This window comes from Suillus subalutaceus, assembly GCF_016647625.1.
Source record: "Suillus subalutaceus strain FC151 chromosome Unknown DFJ58scaffold_88, whole genome shotgun sequence".
Classification (NCBI taxonomy): domain Eukaryota; kingdom Fungi; phylum Basidiomycota; class Agaricomycetes; order Boletales; family Suillaceae; genus Suillus; species Suillus subalutaceus.
Genome location: NW_024540337.1, coordinates 24,058 through 48,364, shown reverse-complemented (window position 1 = coordinate 48,364; position 24,307 = coordinate 24,058). Strand labels below are relative to the sequence as shown.

At 48.5% G+C, this 24,307-nt stretch overlaps 10 protein-coding genes across 10 annotated transcripts; 5 read left to right on the top strand and 5 right to left on the bottom strand.

The window, feature by feature from the left end:
* Positions 1-142: 142 nt before the first annotated feature.
* On the bottom strand, positions 143-3,441 carry DFJ58DRAFT_798534 (uncharacterized protein). The gene is made up of 24 exons (XM_041390687.1): positions 3,238-3,441; positions 3,038-3,183; positions 2,897-2,984; positions 2,671-2,824; positions 2,586-2,620; positions 2,472-2,534; positions 2,352-2,424; positions 2,278-2,302; positions 2,192-2,228; positions 2,047-2,142; positions 1,987-1,997; positions 1,746-1,936; positions 1,692-1,696; positions 1,610-1,637; positions 1,496-1,559; positions 1,362-1,445; positions 1,284-1,315; positions 1,203-1,232; positions 1,128-1,154; positions 1,003-1,072; positions 819-952; positions 735-768; positions 454-684; positions 143-404 (listed from the first exon to the last, which is right to left on the bottom strand). The coding sequence occupies exons 1-24, from the start codon at positions 3,320-3,322 to the stop codon at positions 315-317; spliced, it is 1,833 nt and encodes a 610-aa protein (XP_041241520.1). The 5' UTR covers positions 3,323-3,441; the 3' UTR covers positions 143-314.
* Position 3,442: 1 nt separating this feature from the next.
* DFJ58DRAFT_487299 (actin-related protein 2/3 complex subunit 3) lies at positions 3,443-4,212 on the top strand. Its single transcript, XM_041380623.1, has 3 exons — positions 3,443-3,628; positions 3,687-3,974; positions 4,028-4,212. The coding sequence occupies exons 1-3, from the start codon at positions 3,565-3,567 to the stop codon at positions 4,174-4,176; spliced, it is 501 nt and encodes a 166-aa protein (XP_041241519.1). The 5' UTR covers positions 3,443-3,564; the 3' UTR covers positions 4,177-4,212.
* DFJ58DRAFT_487421 (Nin one binding Zn-ribbon like-domain-containing protein) lies at positions 4,142-6,110 on the bottom strand. Its single transcript, XM_041380624.1, has 4 exons — positions 5,512-6,110; positions 5,335-5,459; positions 4,785-5,281; positions 4,142-4,734 (listed from the first exon to the last, which is right to left on the bottom strand). Exons 1-4 carry the CDS (start codon positions 5,729-5,731, stop codon positions 4,248-4,250), a joined length of 1,329 nt encoding a protein of 442 aa, XP_041241518.1. The 5' UTR covers positions 5,732-6,110; the 3' UTR covers positions 4,142-4,247.
* Positions 5,867-7,413, top strand: DFJ58DRAFT_798529 (3-isopropylmalate dehydrogenase). The gene is made up of 5 exons (XM_041390686.1): positions 5,867-5,979; positions 6,029-6,063; positions 6,120-6,296; positions 6,349-6,880; positions 6,934-7,413. The coding sequence occupies exons 1-5, from the start codon at positions 5,966-5,968 to the stop codon at positions 7,310-7,312; spliced, it is 1,137 nt and encodes a 378-aa protein (XP_041241517.1). The 5' UTR covers positions 5,867-5,965; the 3' UTR covers positions 7,313-7,413.
* On the bottom strand, positions 7,404-9,753 carry DFJ58DRAFT_798526 (Vps5 C terminal like-domain-containing protein). The gene is made up of 4 exons (XM_041390685.1): positions 9,316-9,753; positions 8,818-9,259; positions 8,407-8,762; positions 7,404-8,342 (listed from the first exon to the last, which is right to left on the bottom strand). Exons 1-4 carry the CDS (start codon positions 9,658-9,660, stop codon positions 7,521-7,523), a joined length of 1,965 nt encoding a protein of 654 aa, XP_041241516.1. The 5' UTR covers positions 9,661-9,753; the 3' UTR covers positions 7,404-7,520.
* On the bottom strand, positions 9,738-11,482 carry DFJ58DRAFT_798525 (GTP cyclohydrolase II-domain-containing protein). Its single transcript, XM_041390684.1, has one exon. It carries the CDS (start codon positions 11,297-11,299, stop codon positions 9,947-9,949), a length of 1,353 nt encoding a protein of 450 aa, XP_041241515.1. The 5' UTR covers positions 11,300-11,482; the 3' UTR covers positions 9,738-9,946.
* Positions 11,483-14,332: 2,850 nt separating this feature from the next.
* DFJ58DRAFT_487282 (uncharacterized protein) lies at positions 14,333-16,733 on the top strand. Its single transcript, XM_041380622.1, has 6 exons — positions 14,333-14,659; positions 14,712-15,205; positions 15,258-15,304; positions 15,356-15,550; positions 15,600-16,408; positions 16,459-16,733. The coding sequence occupies exons 1-6, from the start codon at positions 14,601-14,603 to the stop codon at positions 16,619-16,621; spliced, it is 1,767 nt and encodes a 588-aa protein (XP_041241514.1). The 5' UTR covers positions 14,333-14,600; the 3' UTR covers positions 16,622-16,733.
* A 227-nt stretch (positions 16,734-16,960) lies between these two features.
* DFJ58DRAFT_487279 (uncharacterized protein) lies at positions 16,961-18,479 on the top strand. The gene is made up of 10 exons (XM_041380621.1): positions 16,961-17,050; positions 17,114-17,174; positions 17,226-17,315; positions 17,372-17,446; positions 17,500-17,553; positions 17,604-17,646; positions 17,699-17,725; positions 17,779-17,921; positions 17,978-18,178; positions 18,232-18,479. Exons 2-10 carry the CDS (start codon positions 17,169-17,171, stop codon positions 18,397-18,399), a joined length of 807 nt encoding a protein of 268 aa, XP_041241513.1. The 5' UTR covers positions 16,961-17,050; positions 17,114-17,168; the 3' UTR covers positions 18,400-18,479.
* A 1,397-nt stretch (positions 18,480-19,876) lies between these two features.
* Positions 19,877-21,672, top strand: DFJ58DRAFT_915288 (P-loop containing nucleoside triphosphate hydrolase protein; the record flags this gene model as incomplete). Its single annotated transcript, XM_041395432.1, has 10 exons — positions 19,877-19,907; positions 19,987-20,055; positions 20,108-20,547; positions 20,579-20,809; positions 20,860-20,975; positions 21,034-21,117; positions 21,174-21,243; positions 21,298-21,337; positions 21,384-21,406; positions 21,469-21,672. 10 exons carry the CDS (start codon positions 19,877-19,879, stop codon positions 21,532-21,534), a joined length of 1,170 nt encoding a protein of 389 aa, XP_041241512.1. The 3' UTR covers positions 21,535-21,672.
* A 134-nt stretch (positions 21,673-21,806) lies between these two features.
* On the bottom strand, positions 21,807-23,979 carry DFJ58DRAFT_915287 (uncharacterized protein; the record flags this gene model as incomplete). The annotated part of the gene is made up of 7 exons (XM_041395431.1): positions 23,088-23,979; positions 23,002-23,034; positions 22,775-22,948; positions 22,633-22,722; positions 22,467-22,580; positions 22,212-22,410; positions 21,807-21,994 (listed from the first exon to the last, which is right to left on the bottom strand). The coding sequence occupies exons 1-7, from the start codon at positions 23,724-23,726 to the stop codon at positions 21,807-21,809; spliced, it is 1,437 nt and encodes a 478-aa protein (XP_041241511.1). The 5' UTR covers positions 23,727-23,979.
* Between the last annotated feature and the right edge of the window lie 328 nt (positions 23,980-24,307).

Genomic DNA, 24,307 nt, shown 5'->3' with positions numbered 1-24,307 from the left:
CCATGACTAACCTTGTCCGATAATCCGGTTCACGATGCGTGCGTCCGCATCCCTAACAGTACTCGACAACGATGATCTGTAGAAGTCGAAATTCTTCAGAAGGCTTTCAACAGCTCTTAATTTCCTTAGTACGCCGTAGGACTTGATTGATGATCTTCGCACGGATCCGCGTTACACCGCAATTTTTACAGTAAGAAACTGATACGTACAACATTCAGTATTTCCACCGACAAAAGAAGAAGAACTCTAGTCCATCATAGATCATCCACCTGTATTATCCACGTCCGAAGGCGAATGGAGTACTGATGTAAAGTCTAGGTGTGCAAGCGGTCCACTTTCGTCGTCAACACTTCCAACCTTGCCCGGATTTCTTTAATCTCCTTAATAATCGAAGCTTCCATCGACTATAAAGACGTCAGTGGACAACGCAGAAAAAAGTTGGAAAAGACTTACTTGTTCCGTATTGGGGAACCTCTTGACAAGCTCATCAAAGGGGATCTTACTGATCTCCGAGCCTTGGTCTGCGTCTGGCCCCTCGACTACGGGATCCAGAACAACAGGGTTTTCGGTGTCCACTTCATCATCTGAGTTGACCATCCACGACTTAGTCATATTTGATGTCTCAAAGAGCGCAATGAAAGTTAACGGAACAAAGAAAATTATGCCCATAATGTCCCGATTGAGCTGCAAAAAGGTCAGGGGTACAGATCGCAAATTGAAGAGTCGTGCCGCACTTTCGCATATGGCCGGGGCTGCAGGCCAAACATTCTCAAAAAGAAGTTAATAACTGCGAAGGGCCACAAGAATAGAAAACCTACTCAAAAGGCGCTACCAAGAAAATCTCTACTAGGTTGAATGGCGCGGGATAGATATACGAATCAGGAGCGCGGATCATGGCAACAGTTTTTCCTGCATAGAATGTCATATACTCTGCTTCAGCGTCACTGACGACCTGACCATTCGTTGAGCCCATGAAACCTCATACAAAGACGAAATACCGACATCAGCATAGGCTGAAGAGAACAAAGAGATGAGGACATTGAGTAGGATAATCGCTGTTGTAACATTCCAGCTGAAATAGAGCTTGTCGATCAGCAAGCGCGCGGAATCATTAAACGGGCACTAACAGATAGTATAACGTAAGTCCAACGGGGCTGCAAACATTGTTTAGAGACATCCAAAATATGGATATTAGACTTTACCTGCCCGAGAACCTGTCGTAGTTGGGAGACCTAAGAAAATTCAGCAGGTGCTCAAATGAAGAATCAAATATCCAATCTGACTGAAGTAAGCCTTGAACAAGGACATTGACGATCTGACCGAAATTAGACAGGGATAAGAAGAGGAAAGGTCGGACATACAATTGATGGATCTTCACTTAAACCGTCGGCAGCATCTAGAGCATATAGACCCTGCAGGAATCCAATCCCGAGCACCGACAACAGCTGCACAGAGGTGAAGGAACGGGAAGATCATATACTAAAGGGGGACAAACCGCGAAGAAGATGCCCGACTCTTGTAGCATGCGAGCCACGCATATTTGCATCGTTCCAACATACCTGCGGAATCATCAACCCTTCTATACGAGTACGACGCAATATGTGCTTACTGGTAACCATCAAAGATTGTAATGAGCTCTGAAGCGAAAAGCCATGAGTCAATGGAACACCAACAGATATATGGAGCTCAACTGATCCTGAACAATTGGTTAGATGTTTTACCTAATCATTCGAGGATTGGCTAACCATATGAATGGGGCAACGAAACTCAAGACTTGAAAGCTCCTTAAGCGTAGAGTGTTGGAGTTATTTCCAGTGGCACAAAGACCAGCAATGCGAAGCAAAAATGCAGCCAGCAATATGGAATCCGTTATAAAGGCGACGGCATTCCAAAATCCAAAGGCGCGGTAGGTTGCATATTTGAACAGCTTGTAAAACTGGGATGACCTGTAAGACGTTACAGTGGATTGAGACGCAAAAAAGTTACCCTGAGTATGTCTGGAACATAACTCAGCCCACTGTTCAAACAACAGTGGGATGCTCTTACCTTCAAGCGAGAATGCCAGCGCCATGACATAGAGTACAATTTCCCAGATATCAACTACTGTATGGTTGGGGTCAAGTCGCTCCAGCGGTTCACGGACTTCGAATTAGTTAGTGGCTAGCGCTCCGTAATGAGATTAATCTCTTACCGGCTTGAGAGTACACAGCAAGAAAGAAAAACCAAATCTGTGTGATCATATCAAGCTAATGGTCGTTCACCCAATATATGACGCACCACGATGCGGAGGAAGTTCTGATACCTGTACCGAAGTAAGAATAGATCACAAATGTAGCTGAAGTAAGTCATACCGGGGAACGGAAATGCGTGAAGGATCCATGTGACCCCGAAACCCAGTTTGCCGCGATTCGTGGTAGGATACATCTGTCGGTGCTTGAGCATGGAGAATAAGTAACCATCCATCGTCTCACACTGAATATCATCCTGATCTGTTAGCGTCTGGACAAGTTCTCCGTCCCACAAAGCCCTGACAACTGGGGCAACAATCAGCTTAACCAACTCATAGGTTACCTCGGACAACTCACCATCCTGTGCTTCGGTAGAAGACAAAAATATTGTGCTACATAACAGCACGTAAGAAAATTGCATATATCCCTACGAAAAACCGACCAATGAGTGTCAATGGCAATTTCGAGAGCACTCGAGGCCTCGCTGATATCACCATCAGGCTCACGATGCCTATGCCGAGTAGACATGAGAGATTTAATTTTCTCAGATGGGCTTTGATGAATAATGCGACGAGCCAGCACTTCACATGCCACAGCTGCCAAAGTGAGTGTTCATGAGGGCTCATCTTCAACCGAGTAACGATAGCACAAGAAGTTGTTCTACTTACCCCTTCCTCGGTTTTCGCCAAAATCTGCGGGGTTGAGATATGCCTCTCGCACGAACTCAGCGTGAGCACGAAGCAAACAATATGGGAGCTTTTGACACAATGAGCACGTCGAACACTTCAGTACGATTGTAAGTCGCTCACCGCTTCAACAAAATCACCCGCCGCGTCCGAGAATGCAGATATGACATTGGGAGTGATAATCCTGCTTGTGGGATCATTGATGCTCATCACATCAACTTCCACTGGAAGCAGCTTCGTTGCTAGTGCCTTGAGACGCTTCACAAGTTCTATATAATAATTAGGGAATGATGGAAATCAATACAAGAGTAGGTATAACATACTCGTTAATGTATCCGGAGAGGGTTTCATAGTCTGCGGTATTATAAAAGAGGCTTGTTCATCATCAGTTTCATCATTTTGATACATGGTTTCCGAAGTCGTTGGTTTTCAAGCTCGGACAACGTTGAACGTTGCACGCAAATCCAGACTGTACTGAGTCAGACTGAAAAGGAAATGCGACCTAATTGGTGGCTGTGTACTCCCCAACTTCTCACCGCTGCGCCATGCCTGTGAGCGAGTCCTCTGGAGAGTTTCGAAGAGCAATGCTAATGGCGAACAACAAAACTTTATAGGCATACCACTCTGCTTTCAACGAGTTCCCTGATGCAATGCAAGCTGGCAACATGTCCATCTTGCCGATCAGAACCAAAATCCGTGGTCCTGCCCCCCTTGGTATGTCTCCTGGAATATGCAGTCGCCACCACCATCATGCTGACTGTCGTGTATGTAGCTGATACAGAGCAAGGAGATATCATAGACGAGACCCTGGACCTTTTTCGCGCCAATTCGCTCTTCCGCAACTTCGAGATCAAAGGGCCTGCGGACCGACTGTTAATTATCCTGATTCTCTATATCTCTGATTGCTTGGCGAAGATCGGTTCTGCTCGCACAGTGCCAACGCAGATTGAAGCATCAAAGATGTTGAATACTTTATCTGTAGACAACTTCGCTATCCCAGGCGATGCTGGATTCCCTCTCAACGCCCATTATGCCCCGCCTCAGAGCAGAGCAGATGCAGGTACGTTCGGTTGGATTGTTTCGCCTGAGTGGATAATAGATATATCACGACAGAGTATCTGAGGACATACTTGACGCAGGTCCGCCAGGAACTGGCGTCTCGTCTGGTGGAACGCCTGTACGCTGACGGGACGGGCAAACCGAGCAAGTGGTGGATGGCATTCCAGAAAAGAAGGTTCATGAACCGCAGCCTAGGCTCGTAAATCAGAGGAGACATTGTATAATCCCGTCCCAATTAACTGGGTAATGTACTTTTCAGCAATGAGCGTCTATATCACTTCCATTTTTTTCTTTCGTTGGGGTTCTTCCGCCCATACCCTATTTGCGGCATGTCTCCGCCAGCATGCGATGATCGCCCTTGCCCTCCGGTCCCGGCACTCAATATTCCTGGCATCCAATCAGGATCTGACCAGCCACCAACACTAACGCCACCCTCGCCACCCTTATCAACCAGGCCCTTGATCATTCGCCGCTCCTCCCGGTCTCGTTTACCGTCTGCATGCTTTTTAGCGCGCATGTATTCTAGTTGATCCTCGCGTAATACTAGACCTTCTCCAGGGCCTGTCTTGGCCGACCCAGGCTTGGGTGCAGGGATTGAATATTTCGTTCCCCTTACTTTATACTGGAAGTTTTTCTTCAGGTGAACTTGCATTGCAGGAGCATCTGGTGATGCATCAGGGGGCGCAACAGTGACCGATGCCCGCATTAGTGTGGGGTTACCGCAAGATGGGCAAAACTGTTTTGAGTTGTCTTTGCAGATCCTAGTTGTGGTGTAAGAACAGGATACCAATCAGTGGAACCTGGTACTCACTTAAAGCAAGCGTGACACCGAAGAACCCAGCTCTTCACTTTCTGTATCCGCTTGCCTTCAGTCCCGACCAATGCCAGACCCATCTGCAGCAAGACGTTCTGAACTGCAAAATCTCCAGTCATGCAACCTGCTGGTACGAATTCGTCCTCCTCGTGTCGTCCCCGCCCTTTCTTACTACCACTACCACTGCTGCCAGAAGGCAATAGCTGCAGCGCTTGGGATTTGTGTAGTGCAACGTTTTGAGGTGTAATCCATTCGCCCTCGCCATCATCCTCATCCGAGGGGTCCTCATATAGTGGCTGATCCGATGGTCGAGCTTCGTCACTTGAGGGATTATGCGATTCTTCCGCCATATCTTCGCTTCCTTCTCGGAGAATTCCGATATCTAGCGGCTCCCTCTCTTCACCTTCGTCATTCTCACTATGAATATCCTCTGATAGATCCGAAGAGGAAGCTGGGAGACTTTGGACGTTATCGTCAATTTCGTTGGTAATACTCTACTAGCTAGATGTTAGATCGGGGCTGTGGTACTAGGCTCATCAAACCTTGCCTTTTGAGGGTCATTCTCCGATGACGCCTGTTCGCGCACATGAAGCGAGTGGGTTAACGCCAAGACGCAGATATCTGCATGGGACAAGACAGCGTAATCTCCCGTCTTCTTCGCAAATTGTATCACTGGAGAGCAGAAGGTGTGTAAGTAACCGACAAAATAGAGACCTGTGCTGACCATGAGCAAGCGACGCAGCATCAGGGTTGCGTACATCCACTTGGACACCCGCAGATAACCCCAATCGTTCAAAGTGTTCCCGGGCGCGTTTGTCCTTGAGTTCATCCAGAACTTGAGGTACAGTGAGGTAGATCTCTGCCAGGCCCCTCAGTGGTGAAAGCGAAAGCAATGGACCAGCATCTAAAACCAAGTTTTTACAGCGAGGTTTTGATTCTGCCATCGATGTGAAGTTTTGAAGAAGTTCTTAGACTTTAGCGCTACTGACTGCTAACAGCCTGCTAACATGACAATAAACGTGGGAAGATCTACCCTTATGCAGGTAGTCATGATCACATTATCACCTCGGCCGATAGCGCGGGCAGCCGAACACTCCAGGTTCTAACATATAACGATGATAAAAAGAGCTTGAACGCAATTAATATTGATCGTCATCTTCCGCTTCTCCATCTTTCAAATGTCTCCCAAGTCGTCAGTCTATCGATCCCCATATATGACCACCACTGACTTCTATATCCAGGTACCGCATCGTCGTTCTGCCAGGGGATGGCATTGGTATGTCATTCCTTTGATCTAATCAACCAAGGCGTGGAGCTTAAACGGTGTTACAGGGCCAGATGTTATTGCACAAGCAACGCGAGTGCTAGAGCTCGTCAGCGAGACATCTACATCGGTCAAGCTCATCCTCGAGCCTCATGACTTTGGTGGATGTGCCATTGACAAATATGGCGAACCCCTGCCCGCATCCACCCTAACAGCATGCCAGCAGGCGGATGCCATTCTTATGGGTGAGCAAAAATCCTGGTCAACTTTGCGATCATGGAACTGATTGGAATCCAGGCTCTGTGGGTGGCCCCAAGTGGGGTCCCGAAGCAAAAGTCCGCCCTGAGCAAGGTCTTCTGGGCATCCGCAAAGCTCTGGGTTTATACGCAAACGTTCGCCCAGCGAACTTTGCGTCCGACTCCTTACTTTCATACACCCCTCTGAGACCTGAGATCGCTAGGGGTGTCGACATGATCGTCATCCGTGAGCTGATCGGCGGTCTATACTTTGGTCCTCGTCAGGAACAAGGCGATGGGGACACCGCATATGATACCATGGTTTACAGCGTTGCCGAGGTTGAAAGAATTACTAGGGTTGCAGCACAGATTGCTCTCGCTGCCAACCCACCCCTCGCCATCCACTCTATCGACAAGGCAAACGTGCTTGCAAGTTCGAGGTTGTGGAGAAGGGTTGTCACTGAGACGCTGGCAAAGGAATACCCTCAGTTGACCGTTGACCACTATCTCGTTGACTCCGCTGCGATGATCATCGTGGCTAACCCCAAAAAGTTGAACGGCGTAGTCTTGACCGAGAACCTGTTCGGCGACATGTAAGTCTCATTCAGTTGGTTACCAGTGATGATATTGATTGATTTGATTTCAGCTTGTCAGATGAGACGAGTGTTATCCCTGGTTCTCTGGGATTGCTGCCATCGGCATCCCTTGCTGGTGCACCTGCAATGGTTTCAGACCCCTCCTTTAAGCCTACTTCAGGCATATACGAGCCTATTCACGGCTCTGCCCCCGACATCGCTGGCAAGGGCATTGCCAACCCAATCGGCACCATTCTCAGCGCAGCCATGCTCCTGCGGTACTCCCTCGGTCTCGAGAAGGAGGCCCAGGCCGTTGAGGCTGCTGTTCGCAAGGTGTTGGATGAGCCGAGTGTTGGTGGATATGGCATCAGAACAGCTGATTTGCAAGGGAAAGCAACGACTGTCGAGGTCGGCGACAAGGTCGTTGAGGTGCTCAAGTCCCTGCTGTAGATGGATGTGATGACCGACGGAAATATACGACTATGGCAGAATCGATGAAAGTGTACATGTATTCCACTACTGAAATTTAAAAATTGATGCGGTCGAGTATCTGCGCTCTCGAAGGATCAGCATTTCAGTCCGACAGACAAACAACAATCCATTGAGCAGTATCAGTTGATAAATACATGAAAGCATGGTCCATCCTCTATCAGAACGATTAGAACATATTAGCAAGCTTACTCGCTGCAACCCGCGCATCCAAGCGTGGGCGCGATGGGTGTACCCGCATTGACTGTGACATGTTCGTCGGGGCGAACATTCCCAGAGGGTCCACTGCCTGTTGTGCGCTTGCGGGGCGAACAGGAGCGTTAGAGGCCAATGAGGATTGCGCGAAACCCGCAAGAGGATGGGTAGCAGAGGATGGAACAGGAGAATGAATAGTTCCCCCAAGGGGGCTTTGGGGTAAAGGCGAAGTGGCAGAAGCGGCTACTGGAGGGCCCAACGGTGATGGTGATGAGGCGTTAACAAACATCGACTGTGACCCATCTACAAAGCGGCCGCCGAGAGGCGGGCCAGTTTCCCGTGGCTGTGGGGGTATATGCGAGTGTGCGAAAGAGTTCCGCTGAGGTGTCGAGGGACCCGCACCAGGTGATTGAGGAGGAAGTGGGTTATGTCTGAATGAGGACTGAGTGGGTGAAGGAGCAGCTGGCGGCATCCGGTTTGGAGGCTTTGCGACAGGAGGCGTAGCCCTGGTGTGCATGGGCGGCGTATCGTCTTCTAGAGGTAAGATAACAGATGGCTTGGGAATGCCATTCGGGTTTGGAGGTGCTACCTTCTGGTTGGCGTTGTTGACATCTGTGCGAAGCGCCTCCAATTCTCGGAGTAGCTGCCTCTCGTACATGATTGACGAGCGAGCGTGCTCGATCAAAGCAGCGGTGATATCATCTGCAACAGTACGCTTGTGTGTATCCATTGCACGATGAAGATTTTGGGATATGTTGTTAGCTCGTTGAGCAAGCACTTGCTCATATTTATTGGCCTGTTACAACAATGCAGAGATCAGCGCTCTCACGCCGAGAAAATACCAAGCGGATTGCACTTACCTCTTCTATATCCTCCAAAGCTTCATCCACTCGCTCAGGCCTAATGTTAGAACTTGCCTTCAACCGCTCTATATTCCTCCGCTTAGATATCGTCGACTTTACTGCAGCCTGATACTCCTCCAGTACACCAGCTCGTTGCAACAATGCTTCCTTGGCGGAACGGGCGTTTAGACCTTGATATCCAAGGGTGTCCCCGATGACGACACATTCACTAATCGCCTGCGCTTGATCCAGATCCGTAAGAGTATGCCATGCTCTTCCAAGCTTCTGCAGCGCATGTCCAAGAGGGGGATGCGACTCCGTAGTAGCAACATTAATGAGTTTGTTGCCCATCTCCGCATGCGCAGCAGCCAGAGCTACAACTCAGATCAACAAATGGACAAGCCTGATAATCACCTTCAAGCCACTCACATTTGCGTGTGATCGCAAGTTTATCAATAGCTTTAGCAGCATCGAAAAACTGCGTTTCAAGCTTCGTTAATTCAAATCGTGCACGTTGCAGTACCTCGTCTTCATCAGGCACGCCTCGGCGTATCAGCCCAAACCCTGAACCCGTTTTACGCCGAGGACGTGGCGTTGGCTGATAACCAAAATCACTCTCGATAAATGAGCGCAGTTCCTCGTCATGGATAACAATCGGGTCTTCGCATATCCGCGTCAACCACCTCTGCAGCATTATTCGCACAAGACGATCATCTTCCTCGTCTGTAGGCGCCGAGGTTTGGGCAAGGGGTAGTGCAGGTATGATGGTATGAGGACAATTGTTGATCAACGCTTCGTAGAACTGTTGAAACTCGAGGTATGAACGGGACACATTGCGGTATGTAGTTCCCGTGAAATTAGACAGTGTTGTCTGCCAGCGCAAGTCTGATTACTACATAGATGATAAAGTACAGCTTGCTAACTTACCTGGGCATCAAGCTTGAAGAGTATATCCCGCCTGTTCCTGTCCATTCCAGTGATTCGCACACGTAGATATGGCTCCATCTTCTCGTATTTTGTGCCATTTGAGCCTACTGCCGTCTGCGGAGATACAAGGCCAGGTTCAGGCTGGCCGTAAATTTTGGGTTCTCTACCGTACAGCCCGTCTGTCTCTGCTTTCTGGACACTCACTGGAGATGGTAAAGACGGGGAAGCGCGACGTAAGTGGGGTATTGGAGAATTTGGCTCGTGCGGTGTCGTTGGCCATGGCGGTGACATGTCGGTGTTTCCATTGGCAAAAATGGAGCTAGTCGAGCTAAGAGGGTCGAACATGACAACACCGTATATAGTGGAGAGACACTGATAGAGAAAGTCGGTGTACGTATGCACGACGGCGGCAATTTCACAACGCCCCAATTGGATGCGATAATACTAGATCACATAAGCAACTATGAAAGTTTTTAAGTCCTCGAATTCATCTACCAGTACAATTAATGAATACACTCTATCTAAGGACAGCCAAGAAACACAGGGTAAATAGATGATAATGATAGTCGCGTCAAATCCCCTGCATATTATCTTCATATTATCTGTGCGGAAGGAGCGACGTGGAGTTGCGTCATGATGCGGCTTGCTCGCCTGCCAAATAGAGCGGCAACATATGCCCCATGCGGAGAATCTTGGTGCGGAGGTACTTGTCCAAGTCCTCCCCTCTGACCGCCTCTCCACCGATCATAGTCGCACCCGCGGCTTTACCCAGTTGAGCCTCTCCCGAGTCCGCTTGTGAGTGAGACCGATGTTTCCAGCTTCTAGGCACCATCGGCACCCGCTCTGCAACCCTCAGGCCCTCCTTCTCAAGAGCTTGAACTTTGTCAGGGTTGTTCGTCAATAGCCGAACACCCTCGCCGAGCTCCGAACCAAGCCCAAGGTCACGCAAAATGGCGATGGCAATTTCGTACCCACGTTCATCGGCCTGATGGCCGAGCATCAAATTGGCTGTGACGGTGTCGTGGCCCAAATCCTGCAAATTATAGGCGCGTATTTTGGACAAAAGGCCGATTCCACGACCTTCCTGCTTCAAATAAATTACAGCACCGCGGCCGGGCATCGACCTTGAATTGGGTGATACGTTGTCGGGAAGAGATATTGGTTGAGAAATGAGATGAATGGCTTCATCTAGCTGTTCGCCACAGTCGCAGCGCATGCTGCCCACTGTTTCACCAGTGAAACACTCGGAATGAATACGAACAAGGGGAGACGGGATGGAGGTTGTGGGAGATGGTTGATGTAAGGAAGGACGAGATGGGTGTTGGGATGTAGCAGATAGTTTTCCTACGTATGCCCCTCGTATGATACGGTCCATGTCTGTTTCGTCATCACTCCAAACAGCGTCTAAAGAACGGCTGCGGATTGGCGGTGCTAGAACAGAACTATCGTCCGAGTATTGCGCCGGGTCTACGACAATGGCAAGATGCTCCTTGTTGTCACGGTTATTGTGGTAGAGGTGTAAGAAAGCCGGACCATGTGGCGTGGGTATACGGGTACGAGCCATGCATTTAACTTCTATAGAGGATATGGGTGATGATCCAGCCAAGGAAATGGATTGAGAGGCTATAGCTGGTTGCGGAGAAATGGTGGGCTGCAAGCGCAGTCTTCGAGGGCCTTGCTTGCTCACATATGACATACGCTTGCGCTCCTGAGGCTTGTTTGTATCCTCTGCAGCCCGCTTGCTACGCGCGACGGCATCGGCTTGGGCACCGGGAAAGAAATCATGATGATAATGATTTCGGGTGGTGCGGGCGCCTGCAGAGGCTGCTACTGCAAGTAATAATGGATCTAAAGCAGCATCCCTTCTGGAGAATTTCTGCACGCCTTGCCATCGAGGGCTGGTGAGAACGTCCAGGAGAGCTGTGTCAGATTCCGCTAACAATGGTGAAGAGATGTTCGGATAAAAGGATTCTGTCAAGGCCATTTGAATGGAGGTGGAAGCACAAGTGTTGGTTAGGAACGAGTGGGAACGGAGGCCGGACTATGCGCATCTGATTCTAAATGTCTTGCTTATAAGTTTGATGCAAGTGTGGATAAATAGGTGACGTGACTCATCGATGCATCTATGTGACCACATCACTCATATGAGGACCATCAAGGTCGCAGCATTTAATTTGGGTAACGTACTCTCTCAGATGGACCCATATATTACTCGCGTTGCTTGATTCTGTGACACCTCTACTGTCAAAACTTGTACAAGGCAGGTAAACATTTACGCTATTGTCGTCTTTGGGTTGTTTTTTTTCACGGTCGTGGGCAGTTGCTTACTACGACATTTCATCCGGGTTTGTCATTGTCGATTAAATATGCTTCATGCTTGCTAGTCTCAGACTCCGCGTTGAGCGCATCCTAGGCGCCTATTCCTAAGCTCATTTAATGACCAAGGTACTCGCCGACTCGCGTCCGATGTCGTCACAATTGTCAATCGGGTCATCGTCGGTCAACACAACACTTATTCCGATTTTCCGAATAGGTTGGTCATGGGTATTTGAAAATCCCCCAGGCCCTGGGCACGTACGTACTGGCCAGATCATCATCTTATCGGATTTTCTCAAGATGTATCACAGTGCAAGATACCTTGATCTCCTACCCACGCGCTCACAAGCGACCTAAACTTCACATACTCATCCCCGCTCGAACTAAATTCCAATAATAATTTTCATCCTCGCGGACGGGGACATGCTGGCAACAGTTTTATACTAACATTATCCTTCGGCAGTTGTGACAGCTCAAAAAGTAAAGACATTCGCATCTTGATGTTTGACCCATTTTCTCGAGGATGCTTACACCTCTTCCTCCGATTCAGCGCCTTACTGAGTACGCACTCTATTCCTGCGCTCGTGCCCCGCTATGTCATGAAGATGTTCGAGCAACCACCAGATGGCGGCACCATGGAATCCCTTGTGATCGCCTTTTCAACTCTTCGAGGGCTGCGAACTCAGCAGTAATGTTGTCTGGCGAGATACCCTCTAGACCAGCAAGAAGGTCACGAGGGGTACTTCAAGATCCTGTGCAATCTCGACAGCAATGCCAACGTCTTGACGATTGTGCATGTGACATGTTGACGGCGGGTGGACACTGGACTTCCCAGCCTCTGCGGCTTTTACGGCGCTGTGGCGTCGAAGCCTGAGGTTTGCACGAATTTTGCCGAGTGTTTCAAATGTGTCAACTGAGAACGCCCTACAATTGAGAAGATTCTTACAGCAAAGAACTTGAGTGGGTGGATTTCGGATTGTCATGACCCTGGAATTGAGCACTTGATGATCGATGCCAAGTTATCAGTATCGCCGCAATGTTCTCGTTCCAGGCGCTCGAAATTGTTGGTGATCAATGATACGAAGGGGCGCCCTCCAGCCACATGCACCATCTTACTTTACATAGGGACACGACGTCGGTCTCTTGAATTCAAACTGTGTTATCAGAGATCTAAAATACATCTCCACGAGTCTCGGATACCCTGGAGTTCTGCCACCCTCCTTTCGTGTGAGTTCTGCCGTGGACCAGGCACAACCACTTTTGCCAAACTGGTTGGCAAAACTCCCGAGTTCTGCCGCCGCATCGGGAGTTTTGCGTTGGGAGCCTTCTATAATCACCTTGTTGCACCGGAGCAATTCTTTCCAGAAGGAAAACGTATTCCATATCTCGCGCTGCTGCTGAAGGATCAGAATTTCGTCAAGTGGATTTTTTTTCCATTGACGAGGCTCGTTTTATCATCACGGCTAGAGAACACAAGGCAGGCGAGAAGCTTGTATTCCGCGCAGTATATCACTGTATATGGCAGGCTCACGAAGCGGTCGTAAACCGACGTGGAGTTGCTCGCTCATCGATCCAACACATCAAGATTCAAGAAAGTGTACGAGTGACAGTATCGAATTCGGGATTGACACAAAAAAACCGTCCCTCCAAGTTGCCATGGAGGGTCTTTCCGACATTGAGTACAACAGGAGGTCCATTACCATCATCTGCAATCCACGGAGTATCTTTTGGACAGCGAGAATTTTAGCTTCCGACTCTCGTCGACGCCAGTGGAAGGATTGATCATCCAAGCCGAAGGTTCAGACTGCTGATACATCGTCACATAATGCATAAAATGCAATCATTTTGATTGTCTATTTAACATTTAGTTGCGCTGTTGCATCTGAGAGGATGCCATACATTTCACGGTACGAACAGAAGAGTTTGTGTTGTTGCAGATTGCCATGACCAAAACTACCCAAAGCGTACACTGGCATCTACAAACTCCTCGCTGCGAGTCGTTATAACTTGCACCCGTTGATAATTAACCTGCATTCCTCAACTTACTCAATTCCTTGGCTCCTCTTGACTCCTGCGTCGAAATATGATTGTGAGAGTGTCACTCTTCATGATCACGACAATCATATTTCAATGCAAGGTGCCAAGGTCGTTACGAACCAAGTAACCGCTGTCGCTGAGCCCTGTCTTGGGTACGCAGGCGTCGCAGCACCATCATGCTTTCTGCTTTCCTTCTTTGCTGTTCAATGCAATTCTTGAACTATGACAGAAATTCCTTCGGTTTCGACGAATTTAACCAGCTTCGAGTTATCGGCCGTGAATGGTGGGTTGCTCTCCTTGACAGTTGGAACAACTGAAGTCCTCTTGTGAAGGTTAATCGTATTCAGGTCTGGAGAAGCCCAAAAGTGTCTCGCGCAACCAACCAGTTGGGCCGTGAAAGTACCGACACATACGATTGGGAGATGGTATCTGCAGCGTGTTCGTCGTTGTGTTCACTCATTGGAAGTTCTTCTTGCCCTTTATTGGTACTTATTCTTTGAGTGTGACTATAAAGGAGATTCAACGGGATGGGATCCACCAGATGGGGGCGTACCCTAGAATGCTCGGACCGTATGATAAGATAGAAGATGATGAGTTAGTCTAACGTGATCAAACGCGTTGCAGCCTCGCTGCTTTTCCAATATGACTCCGACAATTGTACAAAGAACCTGCCGCCATACAAAAAGGCTGAACTACGACTTGCCACTTGCTACACTCACGTTCGCGACAACCCCACCGGATCATCATAAGCTAATAACGCTAGCTATAGAGCGCCGGGTCTACGGATCAAACAAAACGTTAAATCCTGGTGACCTAAGTCAATTTCGACTAAAAATCTCCGCCTACAAATTGAGAAGTTTTCCCCTCAATATTTTCTCCTTCCCTCTATCGATCACACGAGTGATTTACATATTGCATATATCGGCTGTTGGATGTCATCTCCTGAAGCACATGTCGGGCCTTATCCCGATACCGTTCAACCAGACAGAGGGCAAGCCTTTGTTACCTCTCCTCCTATTTGCTTCTAACGCGCTCAACAGCAGTGCAAACCAAGATGGCAGACTACATTCAAAGATCGTCGAAATACTTGCATCCACCACTAATGGCTGCATCGAAGAGCTGGGTCTCCACCCAACCATGATAGATAAGCTACAACAAGCCACACAACTCGTTCAATCACTCCAAGAGGACAATGGGAAGCTCTATCAAGACAATTGCCGGCTCACCGCTGCCATTCAGACGCTCAAAGACCACGTCTCACATCTCTCGGCCAATCCGAACACTCAGCTGCAACAATTCACTCACATGCAAGAGAGGATACGTACTCTTGAGAGTGAACGCATCGCTTTCGCTCGGAAAAACCAGGAGATCCTTTTCAGTGTCAATAAAGGCACCTCACATCAATATCTCATCGAAGAACTCGACCACATGAGGGCATATACTAATCGCATTTGCAGAGACATGCAAATTCTCCAGGACAAATACACTATGGCTAAACAACGCAGCCAGTCTTCTCCAAGTGTATTATCTCCCTCAAGTTAGACTTTTCCTGTTCACTGTATCCTAGCTTTTCTGATTGTGCACTGCAGAATCTGTCCCTCAAATCATCCAGCCCAGAATCCCTACCCCTGGCGATGTTGGTACTTTCTATCTAATCTCACAAGGCATGAATAACTGTATCTCTTAGGTTCATCAGCGACGAGTGTCTGCCGAGGGTGCTCCCCGACTCCAGCCTTCTCGTTTACCGCAGCAACAGTTTCAGCAGCAAGCACAACATTTACGACAAATGCGACCACAGGTCCAACACACCCTGCCACCTCATCAGCTGCAACCCACCCGTCAAGCACACGCTCAAAGGAGGGTTTCTGATGGTGTTCAAAATGTACGTCTAGTCCCCCTGCTTTTAGGCTTTGAAGTAATCATCGTATCAGCCTTACCCACCTCAGCAACCCATTCTCATGTCTCAGAGATGGAACCTCCCGTCACCGGCATCCGCACCCCCAATGTTTGGAGCTAGGTCGCCCACAGAATTTGCATACATGCCTCCTATCTCAGCCCCGGCTAATCTCAATCGCCCTCAGCAACCGCCTTTCACTCATTCGCATATGCACACATCGCAAGCTGTCTATCGAAATGTATCAGCGCCACTTGTACCTTTCGATCTACACCCCAAGTTGCATACTGCGACGTCACGTCCTATTCTATGTGTAGATCTGACCGGGGAAGACGAAAGGGTGGCAGATCAAGCTAGAGGTGGGCGGGTTGATCAGTCTAGCGGTCTAAAACGCACGAATTCTGCCGTGGATGGCTCAGTGGCGCAGGATATCGAGTTGACAAAGAGACAAAGGACTGCGGAGCCCACCACCCAGTCGCCTCAGGATGTGCTTGTCAACGTGAATCCTGAGCCCAACCCAGCCTCTCCGGACACCGTAGTCGGTTCAAAACCAAGCTCGCCAGTCTCACCCTCGCTTTCTGCGCCACTTGCTAAAGAAACGATGGACGCAGCCTCAGCAGGCCAAGTGGGCGTTACGAACGACGAGGTTGCGGTTGCAGTCACGCCTTCAGACACTGCAGTTGGTTCCAATCCAATCTCGCCAAGCTCCGTCACACCGTCGCCTGCTCAAGAGACACAAGGTGCACCACCGAGTGTGGATAATTTGCGACCCGTCGAAGCCTGCGTCTACTTGATCTACGAGCAGGATGCTGAAGTAGCCGATGGATATTTCTGTGGCAGATGCCTGTAAGTCAACCCTCGTTCTGCATGCCTGCAGTCCTCATCGTCTTTCCCAGTGATCGTTTCGACATGGAGATGATACCCGAACCACCGGATGTGTTAGTGAACCCAAAGCTTGAAGACCTCATTATACATTGTACGCGAGAACACCCCACGATCTGGGAGGACCTCCGTCATAGGAGAGACCTTGAGGCACTAGCACCATCACCACCCTCGTGACTCTCCTTCCCTCACAATTCATGTCCTTACGCTAGTACGTCTTACGTATATTGTTATTTTATGTCCACTAGAATCTTGATAATTTTATGCTATGCGCATCATAAAATGTCAGCCATACCATGCATACACGTTGAGCTGTCTCAGCCTTGATTTGAATTCTAACCACCCTTGACATGAATCGGTTCTACAGCTCTTCGTCCCACCCATCGACTGAGTTATGTTCAACGCGAGCCATCCGACCATGAACATTGTAACCGATCGGACCATACACGCTGTCGAGGAGCCACCTGGTGCTATCCTTGTCGGCGTATTTATACAGTTTTTCTTCCAGGGTATCATCGTCATTGAAGCTGGGCAATACTACGAGGTGTGTTATGAAGATTCCTGGGGTCGTAATCTTTTCGTAGCTTTTGTTACGCTGCTTTCTCTGTGAGTGCTTGGCTTTGTTTAGCGCGAGTGTTGTGCGTGCTTAGTGTTCGATGCTTGGGAAAGTGCACAGACGGCGTTCGAAGGATACATAGCTTGGAAGGCAAATGTGGAAAGTAGGATGCTGGTATGTCAACATATGATTGTGCTGATCTCTGGTTTGACTTCTTGGGATCAGCTGAGGATTCCACGAGCATGGTTCGCGGTTTTCCTCAACGGTTTCATCAGCGGAATAAACAAGCTCTTCCTCCTCCGACGTTGCTGGCGGGTATGTATTCCAAGCATCAGCTCTAGTACGAACTCTCAAAATTTTGGTTTTGCTAGGTTACAAAAGGAAGCTGGTGGATAGCCGTGTTGTTCGCGTTCACGATAACCACATACGTCGCGAATATCTTGATCGTGCGTGATTTACCTTCTGCTATTTGGATCTGACGTTGATTTGGCATCTTCAGGCGGTGGCTTTTTCACGTCTGGGCGCCGTCCATCCCAAGCCTAGCGATGTCGTTGTACGTAAACGCTTACTTGAATTTGCATGTGTGCCCAACTGCACTTCTAGCTGAGCGTCATCTCATTTTCGTATTGGACCACGGCGGTGCTCGGTAAGTCGCTATGAATGATCTTATGTGCAGAACTGATGTTATATCCTTGAAGTGCTCGATGTCATTCTCTCTGTTATTCGTGAGCCTTTTGTGCGCTCGCCGACACCTTATTTGATTGATGTGATTCAAAAGTCGCTTTTTTCTTATGGAAAAACAAAACCGGCGTACACCACCTCGACAGAGCACTCCTAAGGTTTTGCGCTGTCGCCACAGAGTCTGCAGTCTGGCCATCATTATGCGTTGCTGTTTCCGCAGGACTGTTCTTCTCGCATAACGTGGGTGCAAGTTCAGTTCTTCACCGTGATACCAACAAAGCCAACATTCTACCCAGGCAAATGCCAACCGTCTTGTTTTCGTATTCCTGCTTCAAACCGGAAAACTCTACACCTTGTCGATCCTGCGCACCTTGAACGCAAAAGTCCAACTACGAGAAAGAATGAAATCAGACGACTTTGCGCGGGGCTCGTTAGGAAACTGGTCTTGGCGACAAGCTGACTCGGGAGTGGACCATGAGATGTCTATGTCTGCAGCAGTGAGTGAGCCGTGACTTGGAGTGTGCATATGTGTATGAATGTCTGCGTTAAGCACGAGCGGTCTTCGTTCCGGACGACAACGAGTGGACGCCTGTTGTCGATCTCGATTGGGCCGTCGGAGAGGAGTGTTGTGGATAGTCATGTGCCTGTGCTTGGCCAGCACCCTCGGTCGCCGATGCCGATTCACTCGAACTCGCTTGGCTCACGTTCGACGCAATGATTCAGGAAGGCTGCAGGCAGAAGTCTATTTTGTGGAAGTCGTCGTTCTTTGTATTTATTTTTGATGTAGATGAAAGGACGTGAAGTACTACGTAGGTAGATACACGAGTCACTCAATGATATCCAACATACCTGGCCCTCAAAGCCAGTGACCCATATCGTCAGCTTCCTCGCTGCGTAGGTCTATATGCATGATTTATAGTTATCTTACATGCCATTGATACAAGGAGGGAAGCGATTCGAGGGTTGTACCAGTTGCCACATATTGAAAAGTCAATATCGACATGCGACAATCTAGAAGCAACCGCAAAACCGGCCGCTTCCATGTGATCCGGTGCTGGTGGGCACTCCGGGCCGTGGACGTGAATTTGGGTTTGGTGAGGGACACGGGGAAACATAGTCTTCATCGCGAATCAAGTCGTCGTCGTCATGGGTGGGAGCACCAGCTGTAGCGATGCGCTGTAAACGGATGTGTGAGACCTGGGCTGCAGCAAGAAAAGTGAACCGTGCATATCAGTTTACCCAGGGCGAGAGGAACATCGGCGATAGGCGGAGATGCATGGCCTATGCGAATGGGCCATCAGCTTGATAGGTGGTGGAGGCGGGACTGTGTGATAGGTGATCGTGCTAGTTTGGACTGAAACTGAAAAATGTAAGTCGAAGATATGACTGTGGCAGTTGACACTCACGTTCTCATGAGGATTCATACGCGAATAGTCTTAGTTATTTCCTGCGCCGAGTGTGAGTAGTTGCGGGGCAATGGAGATGCAGCAGGGAACTTCAAAGATTCGTCAAGTCAAATACAAGCAAATAGGTGACTGAGACGTACATCCAGTGGATCACGGGGATGATCATTCCGACGTGCGTTCGTGCGAGAAAGGATTACGGAGGTAGCGAAAGAAATCACGTCGCTGTGCGGTAGTGGAAGGTCTTTGCAGCCGAGGAGCAAAAGATGTCACAGGCAAAATCACTGGTTCACGAGATACAGTACGACGTGTTGCGTCAGACTGCAAAAATGACATTGATAGGAGAGCGTAGATGAATAGGGATCACGTACATTGAGCATATTGGGATTTTTTAGGTTCACTGGTCTGTAAGATAACGTTTAGCGCAAGAATAGATATATATATGTGCGTGGATGCATACGTTAGGCCAGATACTGGCAATGATCTTGGGTGGAATGTCGCATGTGTAGATCTCGGTGCCGGCCGAGTAAGCCAACTGGTGTGAGTTGGGCGAGAGGAGAACGGAATAGGGAGATTGAACGTTGAATGAGATCAGGAGCTGGCGGCTCATATATCCCAATTGGAAGCGCTAAGCTCTAGCACAATCAAATGAAAGCAGTAGAAAGTACATGATTACTAATACGGTACATGGAATCATACACAAGTACAAACGGACTCATCGGATAACAATCATAACATAGAATTAGAATTAGCATCAGATACTTAGACCTCAGGCCTCACCCATAGGTCACCATGTCTGGAATAAACCCTGGAGACGAGGCAAGTTTGTCAAAAAGCCCAGAGAAGGGCAAAATAAATTGCGTGGATTTCATAGAAACTTGTGTTTGAGTCCTCCGAGGCAGTCTCGGTTGTGTCGACTTTTGAAGATCTCAACTTGAAAGAGGACCTTCTTCGCGGCATATATGCGTACGGTAAGTTTATGTTTCTCCTTGCAGTGTTGCAAGTGCTGAAGTTCGTATACAGACTTCAAGAAACCGTCTGCTATACAGCAGCGAGCTATTCTCCCAATAACACAGGGTCGCGATGTCATTGTACAAGCACAGTCTGGAACCGGTAAAATTGCCACCTTCTCGATATCTATTTTGCAGTCTATCGACGTCTCTGTTTGCGAAACACAGGCTCTGGTGCTATCGCCTACGCGCGAACTGGCGACCCAGATCCAATCAGCAGTTCTGGCTCTCGGTGGACAAATGAATGTCCAGTGTCATGCTTGCATCGGAGGTACACCCATTCGCGAGGACATTCAAAAGTTGGAATGCGGTCAACATGTGGTGTCAGGAACCTCTGGTCGTGTTTTCGACATGATTCGGCGCCGTGCTTTGCGGACGCGCAACATTAAAATACTGGTTCTCCATGAAGTAGACGAGCTGTTCAAAAAGGGATTCAAGGACCAAATATATGACGTGTACCGTTACCCTCCCTCCAGCTACTCAGGTTGTCCTACTGAGTGCGACACTACCTCACGACGTGTTGGAGATGACGACAAAATTCACGACCAATCCCATTCGTATCCTCGTCAAGAGTGATGATGAGTCAACGCTAGAAGGGATCAAACAATTTTTTGTTGCTGTAGAAAAAGATGCCTGGAAGTTCGACGCGTTGTGTGACCTGCACAACACACTTACCATCACACAAGCTGTCATCTTTTGCAACACCCGGCGCAAGGTATGTCTCCGAACAAATCGCTCTTCGATGTAGCTTACTGGTTGAAATAGGTTGATTGGCTGACTGAAAAGATGCGTGCAGCGAACTTCACTGTATCACCGATGCATAGTCAAATAGTTCAGAAGGAAAGAGATGCTATCATGGCGGAATTCCGTGGTGGCGCGTCGTTCGTCATTTTTTTTTTTGGCTCGCTTGAATATAGAAAGTTTTGATCTTTACTGTAGTCGCGTGCTCATCACAACAGATGGTTTGGCCCGAGGGATTGACGTCCAACAAGTCTCCCTTGTCATCAACTATGATCTTCCGGGGTAATTAATTTTGCCTTGAGTTTTTTTAAATCTACTGACTGAGCCGCTTCACTCAGCAATCATGAGGATTACATACATCGTATTCGGCACTCGGGTGGTTTTGGCCAGAAAGGTGTTGTAATCAATGTACGTTATGTCCTTCATCACACTCGCTTGATATTCTCATGTACAATTCGTTAGGTCGTGACTGACGACGAAGTGCGTATCCTGCGCGACATCGGTATGTCATTTTTAACTGGCTACCTTCACCACTCACTCCACCCCAGAAAAACTCCACAGCACACAAATTGTACGTTGCCCCCTCAGTCGTTGATCCGTGCTGTCTTCATCGCTGATGATTTAATTCACAAGGACGAAATGCCGGTCAATGTTGCGGAGCTTATTAGGGGTAATCCGCCAAGTCATTGCTTGCATTGAGTACGGATGATATTCAATGGTCTGCATATTTGTACTTTACGAGGTTTTATTTTGCATTTGTCCTTAGTTGTGGTTGTATCCCTTCTTGTATCCTGCAAATTTGTATAGTTGTCACTAAAAGTTGTGTGTTGTCTTTGATACTGAGTACAAATTCATGTGAATAGCAATCATTGTATGCATGGCATTTGTAGATCTCATTGACAGTACTGTGACTACTCAGTGGTGTTGACAATGATACAGTGGCTCAAAAAAGTTTATGCATTTTCAAGTACTTAATTGGATAATAGCAAGCCAGCACCCTGCAACAGTGAGTGAGCCATGACTTGGAGTGTACATATGTGTATGAATGTCTGCGTTAAGCATGAGCGGTCCTCGTTCCGGGCGGCAACGAGTGGATGCCTGTTGTCGATCTCGATTGGGCCGTCGGAGAGGAGGGTTGTGGATAGTCGGATATCTGTGTCTGATCAGCAACTTCAGCCGCCGATGCCGATTCACTCGAACTCAACAGACTTGCGTTCGACTTGATACACGCAGGCCTCAATGAGTGAGGTTTATAGTTATCTTACATAACATTGATACAAGTACAGGAAGTAATCTAAGGGGTAAACTAGTGGCTGCATATTGAGAAGTCGATGTTGACGTTATAGCGCGAGTAGCGAAAATGAAAGGTAAACTACTGGAAGATGCCTGCGAGACCAATTTAGAAGCAGCCGCATGACCGGCCACTCCCATGCTCTCCGGTGTTGATTTGCACTGTGGGTGGTGGTGTCGTGGTTGTGAATCGGGGTTTGGTGAAGGAGGGCGTGAAGGAACATGGTCTTCATAAGGTATCCAGTCCTTATTATTTTTTGGAGGAGCATCTGCTGCAGCATTGCGCTGTAAATGGATGCATAAATTATTCAATAATTAAAAAAAGATTCCATCAAACGTACCTCTTTACCCTGCGCGAGAGGAGTACCGACAATAGGCGACAATGCATGACCCGTCCGTAGGTCGCGTAGGCGGGCTTTGAAGGTTGTAGATGATTGGGTGATGGGTGGTTGAGACTAAAAAATGTAAGTCAAAGTTATGGTTATAATTATGGTAGTTGACACTCACGTTCTCGTAGGGATTCATACGCGAGTGAGTTTTAGTTGCTTCCTGCGCCGAGTGTGAGTATTTGTGAGGCAATGGAGATGTAGCAGGGAACTGCAAAGATTCATCAAGTCAAATGCGAAGCAAATAAGTGAACAAGACGTACATCCAGGGGATCACGGTGCTGATCATTCCCACGTGCGTTCGTGCGAGAAGGAAGGACTATGCGGAGGTAGTGGAAGAAATCACGTCGCTGTGTGGTAGGGGGTCTTTGCGGCCAAGGAGCTGTAACAGGCGATATCACTGGTTTACGAGGCACAGCACGACGTGTTGCGTTAGACTGCAAAAATGATATTTATGGGATGGCGTAGATGAATAGGAATGATCACGCACATTGAGGATATTGAGATTTTTAGGTTCACTGGTCTGTAAGATAATGTTTAGCGCGAGAATAGATATATATGCGCGTAAATGCATACGTTTGGCCAGATAGTGGCAATGATCTTGGGTGGAATGTCGCATATGTAGATGTTGGTGTCCAAGCCAGTCGAGTAAGCCAGCTGAAGTGAGTTGGGTGAGAGGAGTAGGGAGTAGGCAAACTGAACATCGAATGAGGCGAGGAGCTGGCGGGACTCGAAGGCCCAGAGCTTGACGGTAGAGCTGCAAGCGCTAGCAAGAAGAGCACAGTCGAATGAAAGTGCTAGACCATAGATGTTACCGGTGTGCCCTTCAAATGGGGCTCCTACAGTCTTCAGCGTTAACGCGTCGAACTCACAGACCGTCTTATGACATGGGGAGCTATCATTGTCACCATTGAAGTCCAATACGGCTACGACTGTTTTGTCTTTGGCTGTCCAGAACACCGGCGCATAAGACACTAACCAGTCAACAGCGGCATCTTTCCCAACTCTGAGGCTGACATCCAATTTCTGTGTTTCGACATCCCACACCTCAAGCCACTTTGCTATATTTGACTTGACTGCGAGCTTCTTCGAGTCTTGAGAGAATCGAACCGCACCCACACCGGTGGTGTCATCACTTTGGAACGGGCCAGCTACCAGTTTTCCAGTGTCCAAGTTCCAAATCCGCGCTGTGCCACCGTACGACCCGCTCGCCATCAACGTGCTGTTCGCAGATATATCAATGCAGGTGATTTGCGTTGAATGACCTTCAAATCTTCTCACAATCCCCGTCTCATCATCACAGACTTTGAGCTCCCCCAGGCACTCGTTGAAAACTCCACGTGCACCTGCGTCGAAAACTCCACCACCTGTCACAACCCATCGACCATCCCTTGATACCGCCACAGCCCACAATTCCCGCTCACAAACTTCTCGCACCTCCTCGATCTCCTTACCAGCCCGCAGGTCCCATCGTCGAGCGGTCTTATCCCCTGATCCGCTGATCATGTGCTTGCCATCCGGAAAGTAGCAGATGGATGAAACTTCGTGCCAATTCTGTTGCTCGCCATTCAAAAAGTAGACAGTGAAAGGTTCATGACCCTGAAGGGTCATGATCGGTGTCAGAATTGATTTGTTTGATGCCGCACCGGACCGCATCGAGCTTGAAGCCATGGCTGATGTCTTCGCCGAGTATGTCAATTATGCGGATGTATTCGAAGGACCGTCGGTGAGCTCTCCTCGTGTGCTGTTGGCTTGATGTCGATAGTGATTTTGAAGGTGCTCACCTTGTTCGAACA

Excerpts from the sequence above, each read along its gene's own strand:
- DFJ58DRAFT_798534 (XM_041390687.1), bottom strand. The coding sequence starts at position 3,322 with ATGTATCAAAATGATGAAACTGATGATGAACAAGCCTCTTTTATAATA. Across the intron at positions 2,985-3,037 it reads CGGGTGATTTTGTTGAAGCG|CTCCCATATTGTTTGCTTCG; the intron begins GTGAGCGACTTA and ends TTGTGTCAAAAG. Across the intron at positions 769-818 it reads TTCTTGGTAGCGCCTTTTGA|AATGTTTGGCCTGCAGCCCC; the intron begins GTAGGTTTTCTA and ends CTTCTTTTTGAG.
- DFJ58DRAFT_487299 (XM_041380623.1), top strand. The coding sequence starts at position 3,565 with ATGCAAGCTGGCAACATGTCCATCTTGCCGATCAGAACCAAAATCCGT. Across the intron at positions 3,629-3,686 it reads CCGTGGTCCTGCCCCCCTTG|CTGATACAGAGCAAGGAGAT; the intron begins GTATGTCTCCTG and ends TCGTGTATGTAG. Across the intron at positions 3,975-4,027 it reads TCAGAGCAGAGCAGATGCAG|AGTATCTGAGGACATACTTG; the intron begins GTACGTTCGGTT and ends ATATCACGACAG.
- DFJ58DRAFT_487421 (XM_041380624.1), bottom strand. The coding sequence starts at position 5,731 with ATGGCAGAATCAAAACCTCGCTGTAAAAACTTGGTTTTAGATGCTGGT. Across the intron at positions 5,282-5,334 it reads CGGAGAATGACCCTCAAAAG|AGTATTACCAACGAAATTGA; the intron begins GCAAGGTTTGAT and ends TCTAGCTAGTAG. Across the intron at positions 4,735-4,784 it reads CGGTGTCACGCTTGCTTTAA|GATCTGCAAAGACAACTCAA; the intron begins GTGAGTACCAGG and ends CACCACAACTAG.
- DFJ58DRAFT_798529 (XM_041390686.1), top strand. Across the intron at positions 6,064-6,119 it reads TCTGCCAGGGGATGGCATTG|GGCCAGATGTTATTGCACAA; the intron begins GTATGTCATTCC and ends ACGGTGTTACAG. Across the intron at positions 6,297-6,348 it reads GGCGGATGCCATTCTTATGG|GCTCTGTGGGTGGCCCCAAG; the intron begins GTGAGCAAAAAT and ends ATTGGAATCCAG.
- DFJ58DRAFT_798526 (XM_041390685.1), bottom strand. The coding sequence starts at position 9,660 with ATGTTCGACCCTCTTAGCTCGACTAGCTCCATTTTTGCCAATGGAAAC. Across the intron at positions 9,260-9,315 it reads TCTTCAAGCTTGATGCCCAG|ACAACACTGTCTAATTTCAC; the intron begins GTAAGTTAGCAA and ends TTGCGCTGGCAG. Across the intron at positions 8,343-8,406 it reads CTTTGGAGGATATAGAAGAG|GCCAATAAATATGAGCAAGT; the intron begins GTAAGTGCAATC and ends TTGTTGTAACAG.
- DFJ58DRAFT_798525 (XM_041390684.1), bottom strand. The coding sequence starts at position 11,299 with ATGGCCTTGACAGAATCCTTTTATCCGAACATCTCTTCACCATTGTTA.
- DFJ58DRAFT_487282 (XM_041380622.1), top strand. The coding sequence starts at position 14,601 with ATGTCATCTCCTGAAGCACATGTCGGGCCTTATCCCGATACCGTTCAA. Across the intron at positions 15,551-15,599 it reads TTTCTGATGGTGTTCAAAAT|CCTTACCCACCTCAGCAACC; the intron begins GTACGTCTAGTC and ends TCATCGTATCAG. Across the intron at positions 16,409-16,458 it reads TATTTCTGTGGCAGATGCCT|TGATCGTTTCGACATGGAGA; the intron begins GTAAGTCAACCC and ends CGTCTTTCCCAG.
- DFJ58DRAFT_487279 (XM_041380621.1), top strand. Across the intron at positions 17,554-17,603 it reads CCAAGCCTAGCGATGTCGTT|CTGAGCGTCATCTCATTTTC; the intron begins GTACGTAAACGC and ends CTGCACTTCTAG. Across the intron at positions 17,647-17,698 it reads TTGGACCACGGCGGTGCTCG|TGCTCGATGTCATTCTCTCT; the intron begins GTAAGTCGCTAT and ends ATATCCTTGAAG.